Below are 20,653 nucleotides of genomic sequence, written 5' to 3'. Positions count from 1 at the left end.
AAATTATCTATTTTTTTTTTTTTAAAAGTGAACTCAAATTAAAGACAAACTAATAAAGTAGTATCTTTCCGTCCCAATTTATGTAACACATTTTGCTTTCTGAGATTTAAATTTTTTAATTATTATAATTTATTTGAACATAAAAACTTTAAGTTTTTTAAAATAAAATATAGATATTTGAAAACAACGTAAAAAAAATAACAATTGCGGTCAATTTTACTCTCGAAATCTAAATACCGTCTAAACCTATTACATGGATAATTACACGAAAAATCAGGAAAATTGCTCTCTCGCCAATGTATAAAATCTAGATTGGAGAAGTTATTGGAATGTATCACATCGCGTTGAAGGGGTCACATATGAATATTTGGAAGCAGAAGATAAAAAAGAAAAAGTGACTGTAGCGGCACATGACCTCGATAATGTCGTAGGTAAAGCAATTTCTGTCTCTTTCCTCTTCTTATCATTCATCGTTTTAGTCGAAAGAGTTGGTTAGCACTTCAGAAGTTGAATTGAGTTTCTTTTTTCACTCTGTGGACGCCAATTCTTGAAACATTGTACACCCACAAACTCCTTTCTTGCTCCTGTGTTCTTAATTACATTTAGAGACCCACCTTTCTGATCATTCAGTAAATAATCAAGCTGGAATCTTTTGGATATCCAAATAATTAGGGTTTCATATTGCTCTTCTAATACTTGGTCCACTTATCATAGTCCTTATTTGGTTAGCTTGAGCTTGAATAATCTTGCCTTACCCAGATTGATATAGGAGGAATATTTTAGTTTTATGACTCCTTTTTAGAATCTTTTGTGGATGTTTTAGTGGTGTAAGGCTGCGTACGATAGACCCTTGTGGTCCGGCCCTTCCCCGGAACCCGTGCATAGCGGGAGCTTAGTGCACCGGGCTGCCTTTTTGTAGATGTATTAGGCTTTGTTGCTACAGTTAAAATTTAACTCAAGAAACTCGACTATTAAGCTTTTGGGCTGAAGTTAACTAGGTGGACTTGGAGGTATTTTACTTGGTTGAGGTGAGAATGATGTGAATTAATGAGTTGTTGTGGTTGTGTCTATTGACCATCTTAAAAGGGAAAATGGATGGTTCTGTGCTGGCATCTTTTTCCCCTTTAATGAATAAGAATGTGAATATTATGCAAGCTTGTGTTTGGAGAAAACTTTTGGGTTTGTTTTTCTTGTAACAATTGTGCTCTGACTTGAGCTTTTAGCTTTCAGTGACCTAATTTTGATGCATTTTCCTACTTCTTTGCTTGTTTAATTTGATAATGAAGGGAAAAAGAAAAGTAGAACAATGCATATAATGCTTTTGTTCAGTTCAAGCTTTTAATTTTTGACGGTGGGCCCGTAGGATAAATATGAATCTATTCAAGAAACTTTTGTGCGTGGTGGTTATTTCCTAATCAAGTTTAATACAATTATCATGTGTGCACATTACTTCCTCCTTGTACTTGACTTGATTATCAGTAGTACCCTGAAACGCTTCTAGAAAGTGTATGTGAAGGAGTATGATCATCGTTAGATTTTTGTCATGTCTGAAAGGCAATCCTTGTTAATTGAATCCTTCTTAGTTAGTCCTCAAGTTTCAGAAAACAGGAATGAGAGCTTGATGGATGATGCATATCAGATATATTTTCCTCATTTCACGTACTATTTGATTCCCCGAGAACATAAAATGCTTTATTTTCCAATTTCTTTTCCTTGTTGTTTTCTATGTCTGGTGTCAAAATGGTGCACCATGAGTGCCTGAGATTGTTTCTGTTTATAGTTATTTCCATTTTGTGCTTCCTCTTGATTTCTTTTTCTGCTCCAAATATTCAGGAATGATGGATTATGGGCTTTTATAAGTCTGATGTGGCAATGGGGAGCCCATCTAGCCCTGCATTTGGTTTGGATGAAAGAAATTTTCCACCAGTTGAGAGCAATGATGATCATGATTATTTTGACGAAGAGCTCACAACAGACATGGATATGTATGTCGCTGAAGAAGATGATAAATGCTTAGGGCATTCAAATGGAGAACAAACACCAAGTGACGATGCTATTGAGCCACAGATTGGCATGGATTTCAACTCCAGAGATGATGCTAGAGACTTTTACATGGCATATGGCAGGCAGATAGGCTTTACTGTGCGGATTCATCATAATCGACGGTCTCGGATCAATAATGTGGTTATTGGACAGGATTTTGTCTGCTCGAAAGAAGGGTTTCGTGAGAAAAAATATATTCACAGGAAAGATAGAGTTCTTCCTCCGCCACCTGCAACTCGAGAAGGCTGTCCTGCCATTCTGAGAGTAGCTTTAAGGGAAAGCAAGTGGGTTGTCACAAAATTTGTAAAAGAGCATAATCACGCTTTAATGTCGCCGAGTAAAGTTCCGTGGCGAGGATCTACAAAAAAATTGGTCAGTCAGGTAAATGTTAATTAGCAACTAGGCATTCAACAGAATTATGTATGATGCATTTGACAAGTTACGGTTCTACTTATGAATGTCAATACACATACTAAGTTGACTGACAGCAGACCAGTTTCCCACGGAATTGACATTTGAGTTCATGTACTACAGCAAGCATACTTACATATACTTCTGTTATATATGTTTGAAAGAGGGAGAATGACTCGATTGGCAGGCCAATTTATCTGTGGTCTATTTTGTTTTTGCTACTAGGAAATGCACTATACAACAACAACAACAACATGCCCAGTGGATTCCCACAAGTGGGGTCTGGGGAGGGTAAGATGTACGCAGCCTTACCCCTTACCCCTATCCTGGAAGGGCAGAGAGACCTTTTCCGATAAGGAAATGCACTATGTTGGAACTTAATCATTCTGCTATTGCCCCTACTCAAAGCTGTTGAAATATCTTTTGCCTAAGTGATCTCTTTATTTCTGTGGGAGAATTCACCACACGTGATCTTATATATATTTTTTTTCAGTGACTTACGATTTTGCTTGTTTTAGGATGAGAAAGATCAAAGAATTCGAGAGCTGACCCTTGAACTTTATAATGAGAGGCAGCGATGTAAGCGGAGGTGTGCAGCTTACCAAGAACAACTGCAAACATTGTTGAAATTCATTGAGGATCACACTGATCATTTATCAAGAAGTGTTGAAGAAGCAGTCCAGCGAGTGAAAGAACTTGATGAACGGCTAGAGGAGTCAGATTAGCATCCCAATAGCTTGTACACATTTTTTTCCTTCTCTGATTCTAGCTTGTTACTTTAGGATAAGTAGGAGTTATTTCGATCTGGAGTTAAGCTACTTGAATGTAAGGGCCAAAGAAACTTTGTATTGTATTATCATTTGCAGAAACTTTGTATTTTCATCTGTTCGTCAACTACTTGGGACATGCTAAAGCCTAATAGATTAAGACTAGGGGAAAACAAAAAGAAATAGAGAGACCGTTGCTTTGCTTTCTTTTGAACTTGCATATATTGAGAGGAGAAAGATTATTATAGAAGTTTTGAGACTACACCTGCGGGGTGCATTGCAATCATTGTCTCATTTCTGCATTGACAATCATTCTGTCATTTCTCTATTTTTCACCAGACATGGAATCCAGACCATGATTGGATATACATTAATAGAAACCAAAATCATGAACCCTGTTTTTCCAATGACCTCACTTTCAGTCAATTGAGACTGAAAAATGTACAGTATACTGTAAATGACGAGATACAAGGCTTTGAACAACATCGAACTACCTTTGGTTAGCAGTAAAGACAAAAACAGGCTTGGTACTGCTTCTCGCAATACCATTGAAAAGCATTTCCAGCTGAAACATTTGAATCTCATACTCAAGCCTGGAGAGGAGGTAATCAACCTTTGAAAATTAGTAGTCTTATTCCCATACAAATCCTCCTAAATAAGACAAAAATCTAACCACAATGAAATTACACCAACCAGTGAGTACTCCCAATTAACTGATTATACAACCAGCAGGCGCTTTGCTATTCAAGCCCTTTCAGCTCCACCCTGGCTTCTGTGTCAAGTCAAATGAGTGCCAATCTTGTAATCCTTATTCACCAGAAGAGCTTGTCAGCCTGCTCTTCTCCACAGCCAATCTCTGTATTCTTGTTTAAGACCAATATGTAATCAGATTGTACACCATCTTTCTACTTCAGTATTTTGAAAAGAACTTGGACGGATACAAACAAACCACGGAGATGAACCTTACTAAAGTTGCTTCGTCTCACCTGTCAGAAGAACTGTTAACTTAATACTGGTCAATGAACCCTATTACAGTACAAAACCCATTGGGGAAGAGGGGTTCCTTGGCTAAAGGCTCTGCTCAACAGTTAATTTGTAGCCTGAGAATACCAAGTAAAGGTGACTGCTTACGCATATACAGGCATTCATCTCTTCTTTTTCTTCAAAAGTGATGTGGCTTGCAGAATCATCCTATCAACTTCATCAAGATCTGGTGTGTCCGCATCTTTACACAGAGATTTCTCTTTCCTCGAGTTGGAAGATATCTGACGCAAATGCTCCTCAAAATCCTGTTCTTCTCCGTTGCTGTGTACATGAAATTTTTCAAACTCATCCAAATAAAAAGGTTCTTCAATTTTGTCCTCATCCTCTTCGTCAGAGTCCGTTTCAAAAATATCTGAAAGATCTTCCGAATCTGAAACGATATCGGAATATGTTGTGGACTCACCTTCTTCACCTTGTTCATCATTTTCAATCATCATCTGTTTGAGCTTATTTGATGCCTCAGTTCGAAGGTCTGAACGATCTTCGTGGTTAGAATTCTCAGAGCCAAGCAAGTGTTTATCTTCAGGAGTACCACTTTTATTTTCAGCCTGCAGTCGAAGCAGCTCAAGATCCTGCTCAAGCCGCGGAATGTATCTCCTGACAGCTCTCAGGCCATCTCGATATTTAGATTTATCCAAGGCCTGTAGACAAGGAGTAATAACAAGAAAAACAGAAAGGAAGGGTTAAAGGCGGATAAATAAACAGTTAATATTCAGAAAATCCAGCAGAGGCAAACACTGCAAAATTGCATAATAAAAAAATAATAGATGCCTATGTAGAACCTTTTTCCTAGAAAGAGTACTTCTTGGAGACATTATTTCTGTTGGAGGTTGGGAGTAATTCTTCCCCCTGTACATTATAATGCTGTTGTCATCCTGTATATCAAGAACAATTCCACCACTTAATCTTGCAAGCTCTGCAGCAATTTCCTTAACCTCCTCCCGAGAGAATGTTTTGACCACCACTTTTAGAGTTTGGTGCTTCTTCCAGTGCAGGTGCATGTTAAGGATCACACCTTGGTATATCCCACGTCTTCCAACTGGCACATAATTCTTGGACTTCTCTCCCATTTTCAGAAAGTAAAAGTGTTCTTCTGGACTCAGTATCTCCGGGTCATGGGTAGCTTCTGACTTTTCCTTGGGCTCAACTTTCTTAAGAGCTTCAAGAAGCCTTTCCTCTTTCTTCCGTGCCTAAGAAGATTAGAATCGGCAACCTGGTAAGGACTTCAATAGTAATTAAGGGTACGCATATAACAAAGAGCAAGGTCCATCACATCCACATCATCATGACAGTTATATTGTATCACGAAAAACCAACATGTAATGAGTCATATAGTGGTTAAATCTTTACCATATCCGCGAAAGAGAAGAAACTCGGAGTCATAACAAATACAGTTATACCCTTGCAAAAGCTGAAATTTTTAGTTGGATTGAAACCATGCCACATTTTCCAATCAATGTAATAATGGCATCGCACCTAGTGTTGATGAAACCTATCTCATCCAATAATTATCAATAAAAGCGGACCTTAATTGACCACGAAATTCTCCTTGATATCAGAGATATTTTTTTATGGCGGTGGTGTTTGGACCCCTTGCACACACCTCGACTAATTCCACTGGGCACCTGCACCTCCCACCAACATGGGTAGCTTTACCTACCAAGGCTGGATAGATGGGAAAATAAACACTCTTTTTAATCACCTAGTGTTATCTTACTCAAAAATAAGAAATCACCTAGAGTCATTGCCTCTGCTGAGATTTGAACCTGAGACCGCGTAGTTCTCCCACTTCATTTATCACTAGGCCACACTTTTAGGCGCCATTTTTTTCTTCTTTTTTCCAAACATCTATATTATATTAAAAGGAGAGTAGTGAAGCATGTGGTTAAGCCAAGTGGCAAGCTAAAATGAAGCCACTTGGCAAGTTTAAGACAACATTAAAAATTTGAATTATAAATGGAAACATATTTAATGGAAGTAGTTTAAATGAATCTTATACATAATCTAAATCGATCTTAGAAAACTCTATTTATATATCCATATTTGTATTTATATTTATATTTGTATCTATATCTATTTATATCTATATATTGATCCAATCATAGATTTTCTTCTATGTTAGCTAGAAACAAGGGGATAAAAATTAATTAAAAACTATAATAAAAAAATAAAAAATATAAAAATACGTACATTGAGATAACCTATGACTATTTATATTTTGGAGTAAGTTAAAATATAAAATAAAACTAAAATTTACTTAATATGTTAAAGATTTATTGAGTTTAAAATTAAAAAAATTCAAGCAGCAAAATAAGATCTTACATAAAGTATACAAATTATTTATAAGTTAAGAAAAAAATTAAATAATCAGTAAAAGCTATTTTAATAACAAGAATGATAAAGTCATATTAATATTGATAAATCGGGCAAATAAATATTTTATGCATAAAATATTACAACGTTTAGATATAATGTGTTCAAAAAATTAAGAAAATATTTTTGTATGATTAATATTTGAATTGAGTGCTGTTAATTTAAGTTTGAAAGCATAACATAAATTTTTGGAAATACGGTCCAATTTAGAAAATAGAATGATAAAAATTATTTGAATTTGAGATGAGAAAGTTATTTAATTTTTATCTATATTATATTAGAATGAGTGAGGTAGAATACATATTAAATTCGAACAAGATAATAAAAATTCACATGACAGTGCAATAATATTAGGAATTGAATAATATAATATCAAAAATAAATAATAAATAGAGAAAATAATAAAAATTCAGATTTCTTATCATAGAGAAAAAGGGTAAAAACTAATTTAAATTTGAGATGAAAAAGTTTTTTATATTATGATAAGAAAAGTCATAATATGGATAAGTTCACGTAACTCAAGTCATAAAAATAAATTAGAGATAATAAGTGGATATTTATAATCATACGTTTATAAAATAAAATAAAGTAAATATACATAATTGAAAATGTTATTAAAAATTAAATAATTTGAAATTTTCAAGCAATGTTTTTAAAACAAAATAAATATTTATTTTATGATTAAAAAAATTATATATTTATCTATATTATATTAAAGAATAGAAGTTGATAATGATATTAAATAAAGTTACAAGTCAATGAAAAGTCACATAACGTAATAAGACTATATAATAGATTAAAAAAAATAGCAAAATTACGATTAAATTATTAAAGATTTACTATTAGAAATGAAAGGGAAAGACTATTTGAATTCGAGATTAGAAAGTTCTTAAAAGCCAAATTTGTATCAATAGATTACAAAATAAATGCACGTAATACAAAAAATAATTATAAGAAAAATCAATGGATTTGAAACATTATATATATATATATATATATAGATAGATAGATAGAGAGAGAGAGACTAATTCAACGTTATATTTTAAAATAAAATGTGATATGTATGTTCCCGATAGAGAACTATCAAATATAAGAAAAGTATCATACTTCAGTTTGAATTTTTAATTGAATAGAAAATTGAAATTCTGTTTATTTTGAGTATAGGTAAAGAAATTATGTATAAAGAGGAAATAGAGATAGTGCGAGGATACTTATATTTTTAAATTTATTAAAAATAAATAAATTAAATTATTAAATAGTAGTCAAAATATTATTAATACATTTAAATGATGAAAGAGATCCGAGTAAGTGGATAATAGTGTAAAAATACATTAAATTTCAAGAATAATTTTTTTTTCATTTATTGATGATTACTAAAAGGGTAATAAACAAGATTAATAAAAGATCACATTATAGTATTACAATATTAAGTAATAAAATAATGCAAAAACTATAAGCAAGGAACAAAAAAGAGAAAAAAAATTATATCTAAAAATGTAGAAGGATAAGGATATTTGAATTTGAGATGAAAAATAAAGTGGTAGTAAGAATTTTATTAAAATAATATAATTTAATGTGCTCAAACAAGACAGATCACAATGTTACATGTATAGATTCTTTAATATTGACCGTAAAATATAATACAAGTGTCAAAATCAAGGGGTTGGGTTATTACAGATATAGAAAAAGAAAACAAATTATCCACTATGAGATTTGAAAAATGATTTCATGTCCTGCTTCTTAATTAATATCAAAATTTAATTTATAATTTATAATTTATAAATAGAAGGTTTAATTTAAGGTTATTTGCACATAATTTAAATAACCCAAATCATAATTTGATATGTTTTATGTCCGCGCATCGCGCGGGTACTAATACTAGTTGGTTTTAATAGAAATTAATTTGTCAAGTGTGATTATTCTCAGCCTAAACCACAGCGTCCACCATTCAAAGAACTTTACATTTTTATACGTGTTGTTTCATTCCCCTTCCCCTGTTTAAAGTAATTAATTGATCTTATTAAATAAGCTTGACATGGATCACATAAGAATGGCTTACGAAATTATTGTAGGGACAAGGGACAAGATGAAAACAGTTTACATAGGCAAATTGACCATGTAGCTCATAGTTCACACAAGACACTGCCCATTGCCCAAGTTTCTGCTTATTTTATAGCATTTTCCAGTGCGCTTGACTGCTCAATTAGATGCAACAATGAAGTTTCTCTATTAAATAACAAATTTATACTATATACCAGCAACCTTTTGGAGCAATGTCAGGTTATAGCCTCAACTTATCTCAACAATAGGGAGGATTTAATTATAATTGTAGGGTGATACAGGATTCAAAGATAACATGCGAGGTGGTATAATTTCATGACTAAGACCATACATGGGTCATCGTCCTAGTCCACCTAAGACTTCCCTATGCGGATTAGAGCACGACATAACTCGAACATTCATTAAACATAAACTAGATTAATACTGAAAGTCTTCAGTGGGGGTATCAGGTGCTCGGTGATGTTAGTTTGGTAGTTAAATAGTTACATGTAAACAGCCCTAATCCCATATGTAGTAGCTGTAGGACATGTATTATATATAAATAGGACTCATTGTATCATTGTTAGAACATGTGAATAAAATATTCTCCCGTGCTTTCTCACATGGTATCAGAGTCGTGGTGGTGAGACACATCCGGGAACTAGAATACAGAGCCAGAAGTCACCGTGCTTCACTTTTCCAGCGACTTTTCAAGGTTGTTTGCGTCATCTCTCTCTCTCGTCAGGATTGTGAGTCGGGTCAACTCGGGAAACATACCCGAGCCTCCTTTCCTCGTAGTATTGAGAGTCATACAGAGTTTGTTTTTTCTTTAGTTCATTCTGATATATAGGGTCCTAGTAGAGTCAGTTCAACCTTGGGATGTCGTTATTTTGTTAGTTTCATTGATGATTATTCAAGATGTACTTGGCTTTTCTTAATGAAAGATCGTTCTGAGTTGTTTTCTATATTCTAGAATTTTTGTGCTGAAATCAAAAATCAATTTGGTGCTTCTATCCGCACTTTTCGCAGTGATAACGCCTTAGAAAATTTATCCTCTCAATTTCAGCAGTTTATGACTTCTAAAGGAATTATTCATCAGACCTCTTGTCCTTATACCCCTCAGCAAAATGGGGTTGCAGAGAGAAAGAATAGGCATCTCATTGAGAATGCTCACACACTTCTCATTGAATCTCATGTTCCGTTGCATTTTTTGGGGCGATGCAGTTCTCACAGCTTGTTATTTGGCTAATCGGATGCCTTTATCTCCCATCCAGAATCAGATTCCTTATTCAGTATTATTTCCCCAGTCACCCTTACTCTCTTCCCCCTCGTGTTTTTGGGAGCACTTATTTCGTTCATAACTTAGCCCCTGGGAAAGATAAGTTAGCTCCTCGTGCTCTCAAGTGTGTCTTCCTTGGTTATTCTCGTGTTCAGAAGGGATATCATTGTTACTCACCTGATCTTCGTAGGTACCTTATGTCAACTAACGTCACATTTTTTGAGTCTAAACCTTTCTTTACCTCTTCTGACCACCTTGATATATCCGAGGTCTTACCTATACCGACCTTTGAGGAGTTTACTATAGCTCCTCCTTCACCTTCCGCCACAGAAGTCTTACCCATTCCAACTGTTGGGGAGTCTAGTGTGGCTCCTCCTATAGATCCACAGCCACAAGAACACCACTCTTGACTTATCATCGCCGTCTGCGCCCAGCATCAGGCCCAGCTGATTCACGTCCTGCACCTGACCCTGCTCCTACTGCGGACTTGTCTCTCCCTAGTACACCGATCGCACTTCGAAAAGGTATACGTACCACGCTTAATCCTAATCTCCATTATGTCGGTATAATTCGTCTGTCATCACCCTATTATGCTTTTATATCTTCTTTGTCCTTTGTTTCCATCCCTAAGTCTACAGGTAAAACATTGTCTCTTGGATGGCGACAGGCTATGATTGACGAGATGTCTGCTTTACATACGAGTAGTACTTGGGAGCTCGTTCCTCTTCCTTCAGGTAAATCTATTGTTGGTTGTCGTTGGGTGTATGCAGTCAAGGTTGGTCCAGATGGCAAGGTTGATCGACTTAAGGCTCGTGTTGTTGCCAAGGGATATACTCAGATATTTGGGCTCGATTACTCTGATACCTTCTTTCCCGTGGCTAAGATAGCATCAGTCCGCCTTTTTCTATCCATGGCTGCTGTTCGCCATTGGCCTCTCTATCAGCTGGACATTAAGAATGCTTATCTCCACGGTGACCTTGAGGAGGAAGTTTATATGGAGCAACTACCTGGGTTTGTTGCTCAGGGGGAGTCTCGTGGCCTTGTATGTCGCTTGCGTCGGTCACTTCATGGTCTAAAGCAGTCTCCTCGAGCCTGGTTTGGTAAGTTCAGCATAGTTATCCAGGAGTTTGGCATGACTCCTAGTGAAACTGATCACTCTGTGTTTTATCGGCATTCTGATTCAAGTCTCTATGTTTATCTGGTGGTCTATGTTGAAGATATTGTTATTACCGGCAATGATCAGGATGGTATTACTAAATTGAAGCAACATCTCTTTCAACACTTTCAGACTAAGGATCTGGGCAGACTAAAGTATTTTCTGGGTATTGAGGTGGCTCAGTCTAGCTCAGGTATTGTCATCTCACAGCGGAAGTATGCCTTAGATATTTTTGAGGAGACAGGAATGACAGGTTGTAGACCGATTGACACTCCGATGGATTCGAATTCTAAACTTCTGCCGGGACAGGGGAGCCGCTTAGCGATCCTGCAAGATTTAAGCGGCTAGTTGGTAAATTAAATTATCTCACAGTGGCTAGACCTGTCATTTCCTTTCCTGTGAGCGTTGTAAGTCAGTTTATGGATTCTCCCTGTGATAGTCATTGGGATGCAGTTGCCCGCATTCTTCGGTATATAAAATCAACTCCAAGCAAAGGGTTATTGTTTGAGGATCGAGGCCATGAGCAGATTGTTGGATACTCAGATGTTGATTGGGCAGGATCATCTTCTGATTGACGTTCTACGTCTGGATATTATGTTTTAGTTAAGAGGCAATTTGGTGTCTTGGAAGAGCAAGAAATAGAATGTAGTTGCTAGGTCGAGTGCAGAAGCAGAATATCGAGCAATGGCTATGGCAACATGTGAGCTAATTTGGACCAAACAATTACTGAAGGAGTTGAAATTTGGTGAAATCAGCCATATAGAACTTGTGTGCGATAATCAAGCTGCCCTTCATATTGCATCAAACCCGGTGTTCCATGAGAGGACTAAACACATTGAAATCGATTGTCACTTTGTTAGAGAAAAGATACTCTTAGGAGATATTGCTACAAAATTTGTGTGAAGTCGAATGACTAAATTGCTGATATTTTCACCAAGTCTCTCACTGGTCATCGTATTAGTTATATATGTAACAAGCTCGGTACATATGATTTATATGCACCAGCTTGAATGGGAGTGTTAGTTTGGTAGTTAAATAGTTACATGTAAATAGCCTTAATCCCATATGTAGTAGGAGTAGAACATGTATTATATATAAATAGGACTCATTGTATCATTGTTAGAACATGTGAATAAAATATTCTCCCGTGCTTTCTCACAAGTGACATAGCTGAGGTGCACTCAAGATTGCCCCGATACCACTGCTATAAAAATGTTAATACTAAAAGTCCTCGTATTATTCAACCTCAAGAATAAAAATGTCAATACTAAAAGTCCTCATATAATTCAACCTCAAGAATAACGTAGTTTAGCAGACATGGAAACAACTGACTAAACTTGTAGCAACTCCCTGTGGAGGATGTCATTTAACAAAACTAATCTAATACATTGAAAGTTAAGTATTTTCTTAAAATAATTTTTTTAAAATAGACTAAATAACTAAATTAAAAATAAATAAAAAACTATTGAACAATTTCTTCATGAGATTTGAAAAAAGAATTCAAAGTGCACTAACAAAATATTCTTTAAAACTAGTTTAGCGTAATGAGGAAGGGTTCAAAAAGCAACATTTCACCATAATAAAATCAAATGTTTATTTCATCAAATCCTCTATAAAATAAAGTGTAAGATTAATTTAAGATGGCAGCACCTATTTGAATAAATCACCATATACGAAGATAGCACCTCGTAGAAGAATATAATGCACACAACATTATTCAAGACTTAAACTAGGCATGAAATTCAAACTTTCAAGTCTAAAACACTAACTATATAAGTCCTGTTCTAAAGTGAAAAATCAAGAAGTAAGCTTAACACTTAACAAGACTTGGGCTTGCATACCCCTCAAAATAGACAAACCGTTTACCAAATCAAATTATAATATAATAGCATCATGACCAACAATCATTCAAAATTACAAATGTAAATATGTCATATGGATCATGTACAAGACTACAAGTCCCGAATCTCTACAATAATATACATGCTTATGCAAACATGATCTTCATGATAGCTAGACTTCTATGGCCACCCTAGATTCTCTTATGGTATATCACGTACTAAAGCAACAAGTTATCACTAAGTATAAAGTTTAGCGGCACAAAAACTTTGGGTTTGGAGCCATTAAACTCTTAGATCTCATCTAAAATACAAATAGATTATATGAAACTTCGATATACAGATTTAGCTAACATTTCATGTTAACAACAACCTAGGTCTATAAAAGAGTGCATGAAAGAAATTCATAAAATGAGTTTATCAAATCGTCATCAAGTACTTAATGAGAGTATGATGTTCAAAGTGAATCAAATATCAAACCATGAAGTAGTCCAACAGAAAAAAACAGTCCAAGATACTAACATTCATAATCTCAAGTGTCAAGAAAGCTCCCAAAGCTAATTCAAGAATTTTTTTATCAAATTGTCAAATTCGCCCAACACATACGTCATGCAACCACATTAAGCATAATCGAATAACACGAAGGACCGAGACCCCAATCAAGTAGTGTCAAAACCCAATAATCAAGAAAATCAAGTACCATGTTAAAAATGGATTTGCATTCTTACTTGCAATGAAGAAAGTCCATAGCTAAGATGAAATACAAATCCAAAGCCAAGATGGGGCAAGATCACTATTTCTAGAGACATGGAACTATAAGCAACAAAGACACTATTACAAGGACAACAATCCCAACAAGAATGTAATATCGTTCAAGCAATCCATATATGTGGGAGAGTTATTGAGTTTTACAAATACTTCACCTACTACCGATAAGATTTTAACGTACTCAAATATACAATTACACTCTTAATGGCAGCCAGATATTCAAGTGTCTCAAAATATACTTTCCTATTAAACATAGCAACAGCACCATACAACAAATTTTTTTAGAGTGGTTGCAGATCAATACAACATATTTAAAGTAAAGAAAAGATGTATAAAGGCTCAAGATATTCAAAATATTCCAAACAAAATAAATTGGATATAAAGTTCAAGTTTATGTGAAAATCTTGGAACTTTAGTATTCCTAAAGTTCAACCAAACATCAAGGAAATATAGATTCTCTAAGCCAAGAAGCAAGTGATTTTGTCGACCTCCTTAAAGAATTATCCTCTACTTGTACAAATATCTCTTATACCTTAAATACATACTCCTATAGTCACTTAGAGTCTGAAATTTAAAGTATGAGAATCAAAAGGGGGCCTAATTTGTCAAAACTATTCCTAAAGAAGAAAATCCGGGCAACACTTATGCCTTGCCTTGCAGCTCATTTTTTATACGGCAAACAACAAAAATAGATTCCAATCTTCACGAAATTGTAGGTCAATCTGACAATCTCTTAGCTTTCAGCAACATTTTGAATCAACTTAATCCGATTTCTAGAAAGAAAAAGTTATGCTCAAAATACTAAATGCTTGCTGTTCAAAAATGAGGTCAAACTCTTTGTTTTCAATTTCACTAACTAAAAGCTTAACTACGTCACCACACAGATTGAGTAAGAAGCTTACCACAAGAGAAAGAGAAAGTTTCTTCCAACCAAAACCTAAAGGCTTCAAAATAATCCTTTAACTCATATTGATTCTTGAAAACAAAACCTAATTTATCTTTTAAGTGGTAGAGATTAAGAATTTTATTCAATAAAGTTTTGATTTTGATGACAGTGGTATTTGTATGGATTGAGCTCTCCATTAAAGGGTTTGATAAATGAAGAAAAAGATGACTTTTTAGAAATAAGGGGCTACAACGTTAATGCCCTCTCAAAGGCTAAAAAGTTGTACCTTATTTTATAAGAGGTAAAAATTAATCTCAAGGATCAAATACCATCAAGGATCGGTTAAAATTTTGCTTCAGACAGGCAAAACTCCTATGTTGATTTTAAGAGACGTGAAATTGAGCATCAAGTGGGTGATAAGGTATTTTGAAAGGGCATTAACGTTGCAAGCCTACTTTACCAAAAGTCATCTTCTTCTTTTTCCTTTATCAAACATTGCTCTTGGTCTCATTAAAAACAAAACTTTATTGCAAAAAAACCTTTATCTCTACCTCTTGAAAGATAAACTGAATTTTGTTTTCAAGAATCAACATGAGTTAAAGGATTAATTTGAAGTATTATGTTTTGGTTAGAGAGAGACTTCTCTTTATCTCGTGGTATGCTTCTAGCTCAATATATGTTAGTAAAATAGTTAAAATTTTGGTTAGTGAATTTGAGACCTTAAAACTAAGAATTTAATCCCGTTCTTGAACTATACAACATTTGGTATTTGAGCAAAACTTTCTTTCCAAAACTCTGGATTGAGGTGATTCAAAGTTCTATAGAAAGCTAAGAGATTGACCTACAACTAAAAATATAACTTTGTTGTTTCCTGCATAAATATGAGCCGCAATACAAGGCATAATTGCTGCCCAGTTCTTTTAAGAATTAGGAAGAGTTCTGACCAATTAGGCCTCCTTCTGATGATACTCATCATGATTTGTCTTAAATACCTTTAAATTTCAAACCTTAAGTGAGCACTCGATTATGCATTTAAGGTACAAGAGATACTTGTACAAGCTAAGGAGAATTCTTAAAGAGATCGACAAAATCGCTTAATTCTTAACTTAGAGCATCTATACTTTCTTGATGTTTGGTTGAGCTTTAGGAACACTAAATCTGCAAGGATTGCCCATAAACTTGAATTTTCCATTTAATTTACGGAAAAGGGTCAAATATACCCCTCTACTATTGAAAAATGTCTAATGTTGCCCCCCGCTATACTATCAGTCCAAATATATCCCTAACGTCATACTATCGGTCCAAATATAGCCCTGAATCATAAAAGTGGTACAAACCTACCCTTCCTCCGTTAACTGCCTCCCTATGACAACAGTTCATTGCCACCTCACCATTACACTCCCATTTTCATCCCTTCCCCACAACCTTTCTTTCCCGTTCATTGGAAGAAAAATCACAGATCATACATATACAACAAACTATATCAAAAGAAATGCTAACAACTAAAGATAATATGAAACAATGTGAACTGAGAAAATTCTGATTTTGCTATTCAAAATCCATTTTATACGAGCGAAAATACATTTTGTTTTATATAAAAACTAAGCAAGGATACATGCAAACTAGTTTAAGGTTTCAAAATTGACCATGGTGAGAAAGAAAAACATCCTAGACACGAGAGTTAATTTTTTTTGTTTCTTTCTCTTCAACCACATTTCTGGAAGGCTGCCATTTTTTCTCTCTTTACGTTTTATGTTAAAATAAAAGTGCTACTAAATTTTCCCTAAATAGGTCTTACAAATTCAACGGCAACACAAAGAAATGCAAAATAAAACACAAAATTGTAAGGTCAAGTGAAAGGTACGTACAATTCCAGGATCGGTCGGAGAAGCAACAAGTATTTTGAAAAGCAAGAGGAAGTATAGGCAGTGAAGTCTTCAAAATAATGATAGAACTTCAAAGTAATTGAACTTGGTAGCTGCAAACGGGGTGAAATGGTGAGGTAGCAATCAAATGTGTTCATAGGGGAGGCAGTTAACGGAGAAGGGTAGGTTTGTAGCACTTTCATAATGTCAGGGATATATTTGGACCGATAGTATAACGTTAGGGATGTATTTGGACTGATAGTATAACGGAGGATAATATTAAACCTTTTTCAATAGTATAAGGGCATATTTGACCCTTCTCCGTTTAATTTATTTTGTTGGAGTATTTTGAATAGTTTTACATTCAATAAAATTTGTCTTTACTTTAAGTTGTTGTTTCAGTTTGTTGCTACTTTAGTACCCTATTTGCTATTTTAATTAAGAAAGCATGTTTTGAAACACTTCCATAATTTTGCTACCATTGAGGGTACAATTGTATAGTTAAGTATATGTTAAAATCGTGTTGGTATCATGTAAAGTACTTGTAAGACAATCTAACTGCCTACATATACTGACTGCTTGAGCATTGTTGCATTCTTTTTGGGACTTTGTTCTTCTTGTGATAGTGACGTTGTCGCTTATATTGGCATGCCTCTTGATACTATATGGATCTTTCTCCATTTTGACTTTAGATTTGGATTTCATCTTAATTATGGACTTGTCCATTTTAAGATAAATGAAAATTTATTTTAAACATGGTACTTGATTCTTTTGATTATTAGGTGTTGACCCTACTTGATTCGCATTGTCATTGTTTCTTGTTATCCGATTATGCTTGATGTGATTGCATGACGTATGTGTTGGGCGAATTTGACTATTTGCTAGATTTTTCCTTGAATTAGCTTTGATAGTTTTCTTGACAATCGAAATTATGAATATAAAACTACTACATGGTTTAATATTTGATTTTCTTTAAACATCGTACTCTTATTAAGTACGTGATGATGATTTAAACACATTATATGAATTTCTTCTTGTACTTTTTTTGATACATAGCTTATTTGTTAACATGAAAGGTTAGCTAAATTTGTATATTCAAGTTAGTTTGTATATTCAAGTTTGTTATGAGCTATTTATATTTCAAATGAGCATTAGAGAATTTAGTGGCTCCAAACCCAAAGTTTAAGTGTCACTAAGTTTTATACTTATTTTTAATAACTACGGTGCCTGGGCCAGCTTGCGTACACCTCAACTAATCCCACGGGATACTTGCTACTTCCTGCCAACAACAGGTACCAGGTAACTCTATCCACCAACGCTTGAACAGATGTGAAGAAATCACCCACCATTTTTTATCTCCTCTAGGATTTGAACCTAAGACCTTGTGGTTCTCAACCCACTTCATTGATCACTAGGCCACACCCTTAGGTGTCCACTAAGTTTTATACTTAGCAATAGTTTGTTGCTATCATAGGTGATTTACTAGAAGAGAAATAAGGATGACAAGATAAAACAGACTTTTAGAAGCTATCATGAAGATCACATTTGCATATGCATCTATATTTTTGTTGAAATTTGGGACTGGTATATGATTCATGTGACACATTCAAATGTAATTTTGAATGATCATTGTAAATAATCTTACAATTTATTGTATATGAAATTTTACAAAATAAACTTTTGATTTTAGTACGATGAAATGTTGCACCTTTTAGAACCCTTGATCACATGGGCCTATTAGTTTCATATTTGTTAGTACACTTGAACTATTTTTCTTAAATCTCATGAATGAATTATTAACTAATTTTTCAATATAGTTAGTGTGCAAATTTAGATATAACTACATAAATACATAACTTTCAAATTTTCAAAATATCACAATATGACCCTCGAGACTACCAATTTGGGAATAAAAAGAGTACTAGGATAGCAGACATAACCACAGACATTTAGATAGATAACAAGTCTCTTTTCACAGATTGCCCTAGAGTAAACAAGGATCAAGAGATGGCATAAAAGGGTCAAAGGGGCACAAGAGGTTGGAATTTCAAACATTTGAAGCCACCATAGTACTTTATTATTGATATTTCAAACACTTTTTTATAAGTGATATGTAGCAATATCCCAGTTTCTGATATACTTTTCCTTTTAAGCTGTCCCAAAAGAATATTATATTTTTCTATTAAGAAATAACTTAAATTTTAAACTTTTTAATTTTTTCAGTAAAATTATTTATAACCAAACAAGTTTATTAGTTTATTTTAGACCACATCTTTCTTAAATTCAGCACAGCCGCATAAATTGGACGGAGAGAACCAGCAAGAAGTAGATGTTGTAAAAAGTTACAGTCTTGATATCTTAGACTTTTTTCTAGAAAGCTTCCTACTTCTACTACATAAAGTAAAGAAGATTTACCTTGCTCAATTTGAAAAGAATTTTGTTTTCTGCAGTCATTCTTTGGAAATCTTTCTTCTTCTTCCACCTGAAGAACTTTAACCACCTTACAACCTGTCTTTTTCCCTTCAATTTCTTCCTTTTGATTTTACCTTCTCCAGAACTCTCTTCAACACCAGCAGCTGATTCCACAGCTTTGCCAAGCGTACAGAAACCCCGACCCAAATATACGCATCCAAGATCACATTTGGGTGCTCTTAGGTGTGACCCAACAGCGACTCCGCCAAGTAAAACCTTGCATTTTGCAGTAAAAGGACTACTAAACTATGAGATTTTTGCAAAATTATTTGTGTCTATGTATGTATTTTTGGAAAGAGAGATAAATTAATATACCTGGTTCTTTGTTGGGGTAAGGAATGGGATAAGAGAGGTTGAAAGATGAAGGGATTGGAAAAGAGATGTTTGAGCTGCCGTGATTTGCAGATAGTTCCCGGTAACAAACTTCTTCCAACCATTTTCACCGTTCTTTCTGCTCTTCGGCGGGAACCAGAAAACCGGAGTTGCGTTTTCCAGATATTTCAATGGGCTTCTGTTAATGCGTGTGGGCCTTACTTATAAAGGGGTAGAAATGACACCAAATAGCCACTCTAATAAGGGCTGCTATTTAAAAAGGAAATTTTACGTACACACCCTATTTATTATAATTTATAAATCAAAATTATTTTAAAATATTATTTCTATAGTTATCTTTTATATTTTATAGCAAAATATTATTTATGGTATATACTACAATTGAGGCATGAAATACGCTATTTATGCTACGTACCTATTTTTAAGGTGATTGTTGTTACTGTATTCATAAATACATGGCGCGAATACATGTGAATACATGCGCGTACAGCTGGACTGCCCTGAGTTTAGGCGCTTTTTACTCGTGAATACAGCAGCGCAAATACATGTGAATATATGCGCGTACAGCTGGACTACCTTGATTTTAGGCGCTTTTTGCTGCTATATTCATGGATACATGGCGCGTATACATGTCAATACATGCGCGTACAGCTGGACTATCCTGATTTTTAGGCGTTTTTTACTGTTGTATTCATGAATACGGTAGCGCGAATACATGTGAATATACTACCGTAACAACTAAATAGTAGCTATAGGAAGTAATTATGTATATGATAGTTATAGAAAGTTAACCGCCACTAAACAAAACAATAGTGATTTATGAATATTCCTCATTTAAACATGCACCTAGGGAACCACCCACTGTCGACTATGATCATTGTCGAGTGAAAAAAAGAAAATTGTCTTCATTATTACCTCTCCACATTTTAATCTATGTATCATACTTTTTTTAAGTTGTTTAAAAAATGTAATATTATACATTTAGTAAATTGTTAATTTAACATTTTAATTTTATCTTTAATATCAATCTCTTATATACATGGCATAACATGTTTAAGACCAAAAATTCAAAGATTAATTTTAGTAAGTTATATGTGTATGGGGTAAAATTGGTTGATAACTGTTGGGATATACTATTAACCATGCGGTTTAGACATAGTATTATATTTTGTTCTTTATGAAACAATTGTTTATTTAATTTATTCAATTCAATAAAGCACTATTTTAAATAGATCATTTGTAACATGTGTGTCCTTTTGATTATGTAGTAGACAATTTAGTGTATGGAGTCTTAGCTCATACACAGAAGATTAAATTGTTGGTTCTCATAATTAATAAACTATGTTCACAATCGAAGATATTATCGGACAAAATATCT

At 34.2% G+C, this 20,653-nt stretch overlaps 2 protein-coding genes across 5 annotated transcripts; one reads left to right on the top strand and one right to left on the bottom strand.

The window, feature by feature from the left end:
• The first annotated feature begins 275 nt into the window (after positions 1-275).
• On the top strand, positions 276-3,342 carry LOC109212383 (protein FAR1-RELATED SEQUENCE 12-like). 4 transcript variants are annotated; one of them, XM_019376024.1, is made up of 3 exons: positions 276-431; positions 1,834-2,424; positions 2,973-3,342. In XM_019376024.1, exons 2-3 carry the CDS (start codon positions 1,846-1,848, stop codon positions 3,177-3,179), a joined length of 786 nt encoding a protein of 261 aa, XP_019231569.1. In that variant the 5' UTR covers positions 276-431; positions 1,834-1,845; the 3' UTR covers positions 3,180-3,342. The 4 variants fall into 4 exon arrangements, with proteins under 4 accessions (XP_019231569.1, XP_019231572.1, XP_019231568.1 ...); XM_019376027.1 differs by lacking the exon at positions 276-431 and adding an exon at positions 448-557 and having other exon boundaries at positions 1,834-2,415; XM_019376023.1 differs by lacking the exon at positions 276-431 and adding an exon at positions 448-557.
• A 221-nt stretch (positions 3,343-3,563) lies between these two features.
• LOC109212382 (uncharacterized CRM domain-containing protein At3g25440, chloroplastic-like) lies at positions 3,564-19,515 on the bottom strand. Its single transcript, XM_019376022.1, has 4 exons — positions 19,258-19,515; positions 18,886-19,180; positions 5,048-5,455; positions 3,564-4,906 (listed from the first exon to the last, which is right to left on the bottom strand). Exons 1-4 carry the CDS (start codon positions 19,377-19,379, stop codon positions 4,367-4,369), a joined length of 1,365 nt encoding a protein of 454 aa, XP_019231567.1. The 5' UTR covers positions 19,380-19,515; the 3' UTR covers positions 3,564-4,366.
• Between the last annotated feature and the right edge of the window lie 1,138 nt (positions 19,516-20,653).

Source organism: Nicotiana attenuata, unplaced genomic scaffold (genome assembly GCF_001879085.1).
Source record: "Nicotiana attenuata strain UT unplaced genomic scaffold, NIATTr2, whole genome shotgun sequence".
Classification (NCBI taxonomy): domain Eukaryota; kingdom Viridiplantae; phylum Streptophyta; class Magnoliopsida; order Solanales; family Solanaceae; genus Nicotiana; species Nicotiana attenuata.
Note: the sequence above shows the minus strand (reverse complement) of the source record. Positions and strands in the feature narration are given on the sequence as shown.

Excerpts from the sequence above, each read along its gene's own strand:
- LOC109212383 (XM_019376024.1), top strand. The coding sequence starts at position 1,846 with ATGGGCTTTTATAAGTCTGATGTGGCAATGGGGAGCCCATCTAGCCCT. Across the intron at positions 2,425-2,972 it reads CAAAAAAATTGGTCAGTCAG|GATGAGAAAGATCAAAGAAT; the intron begins GTAAATGTTAAT and ends TGCTTGTTTTAG.
- LOC109212382 (XM_019376022.1), bottom strand. The coding sequence starts at position 19,379 with ATGGTTGGAAGAAGTTTGTTACCGGGAACTATCTGCAAATCACGGCAG. Across the intron at positions 5,456-18,885 it reads TTCTTTTCAAATTGAGCAAG|GCACGGAAGAAAGAGGAAAG; the intron begins GTAAATCTTCTT and ends TAATCTTCTTAG. Across the intron at positions 4,907-5,047 it reads GTACTCTTTCTAGGAAAAAG|GCCTTGGATAAATCTAAATA; the intron begins GTTCTACATAGG and ends CCTTGTCTACAG.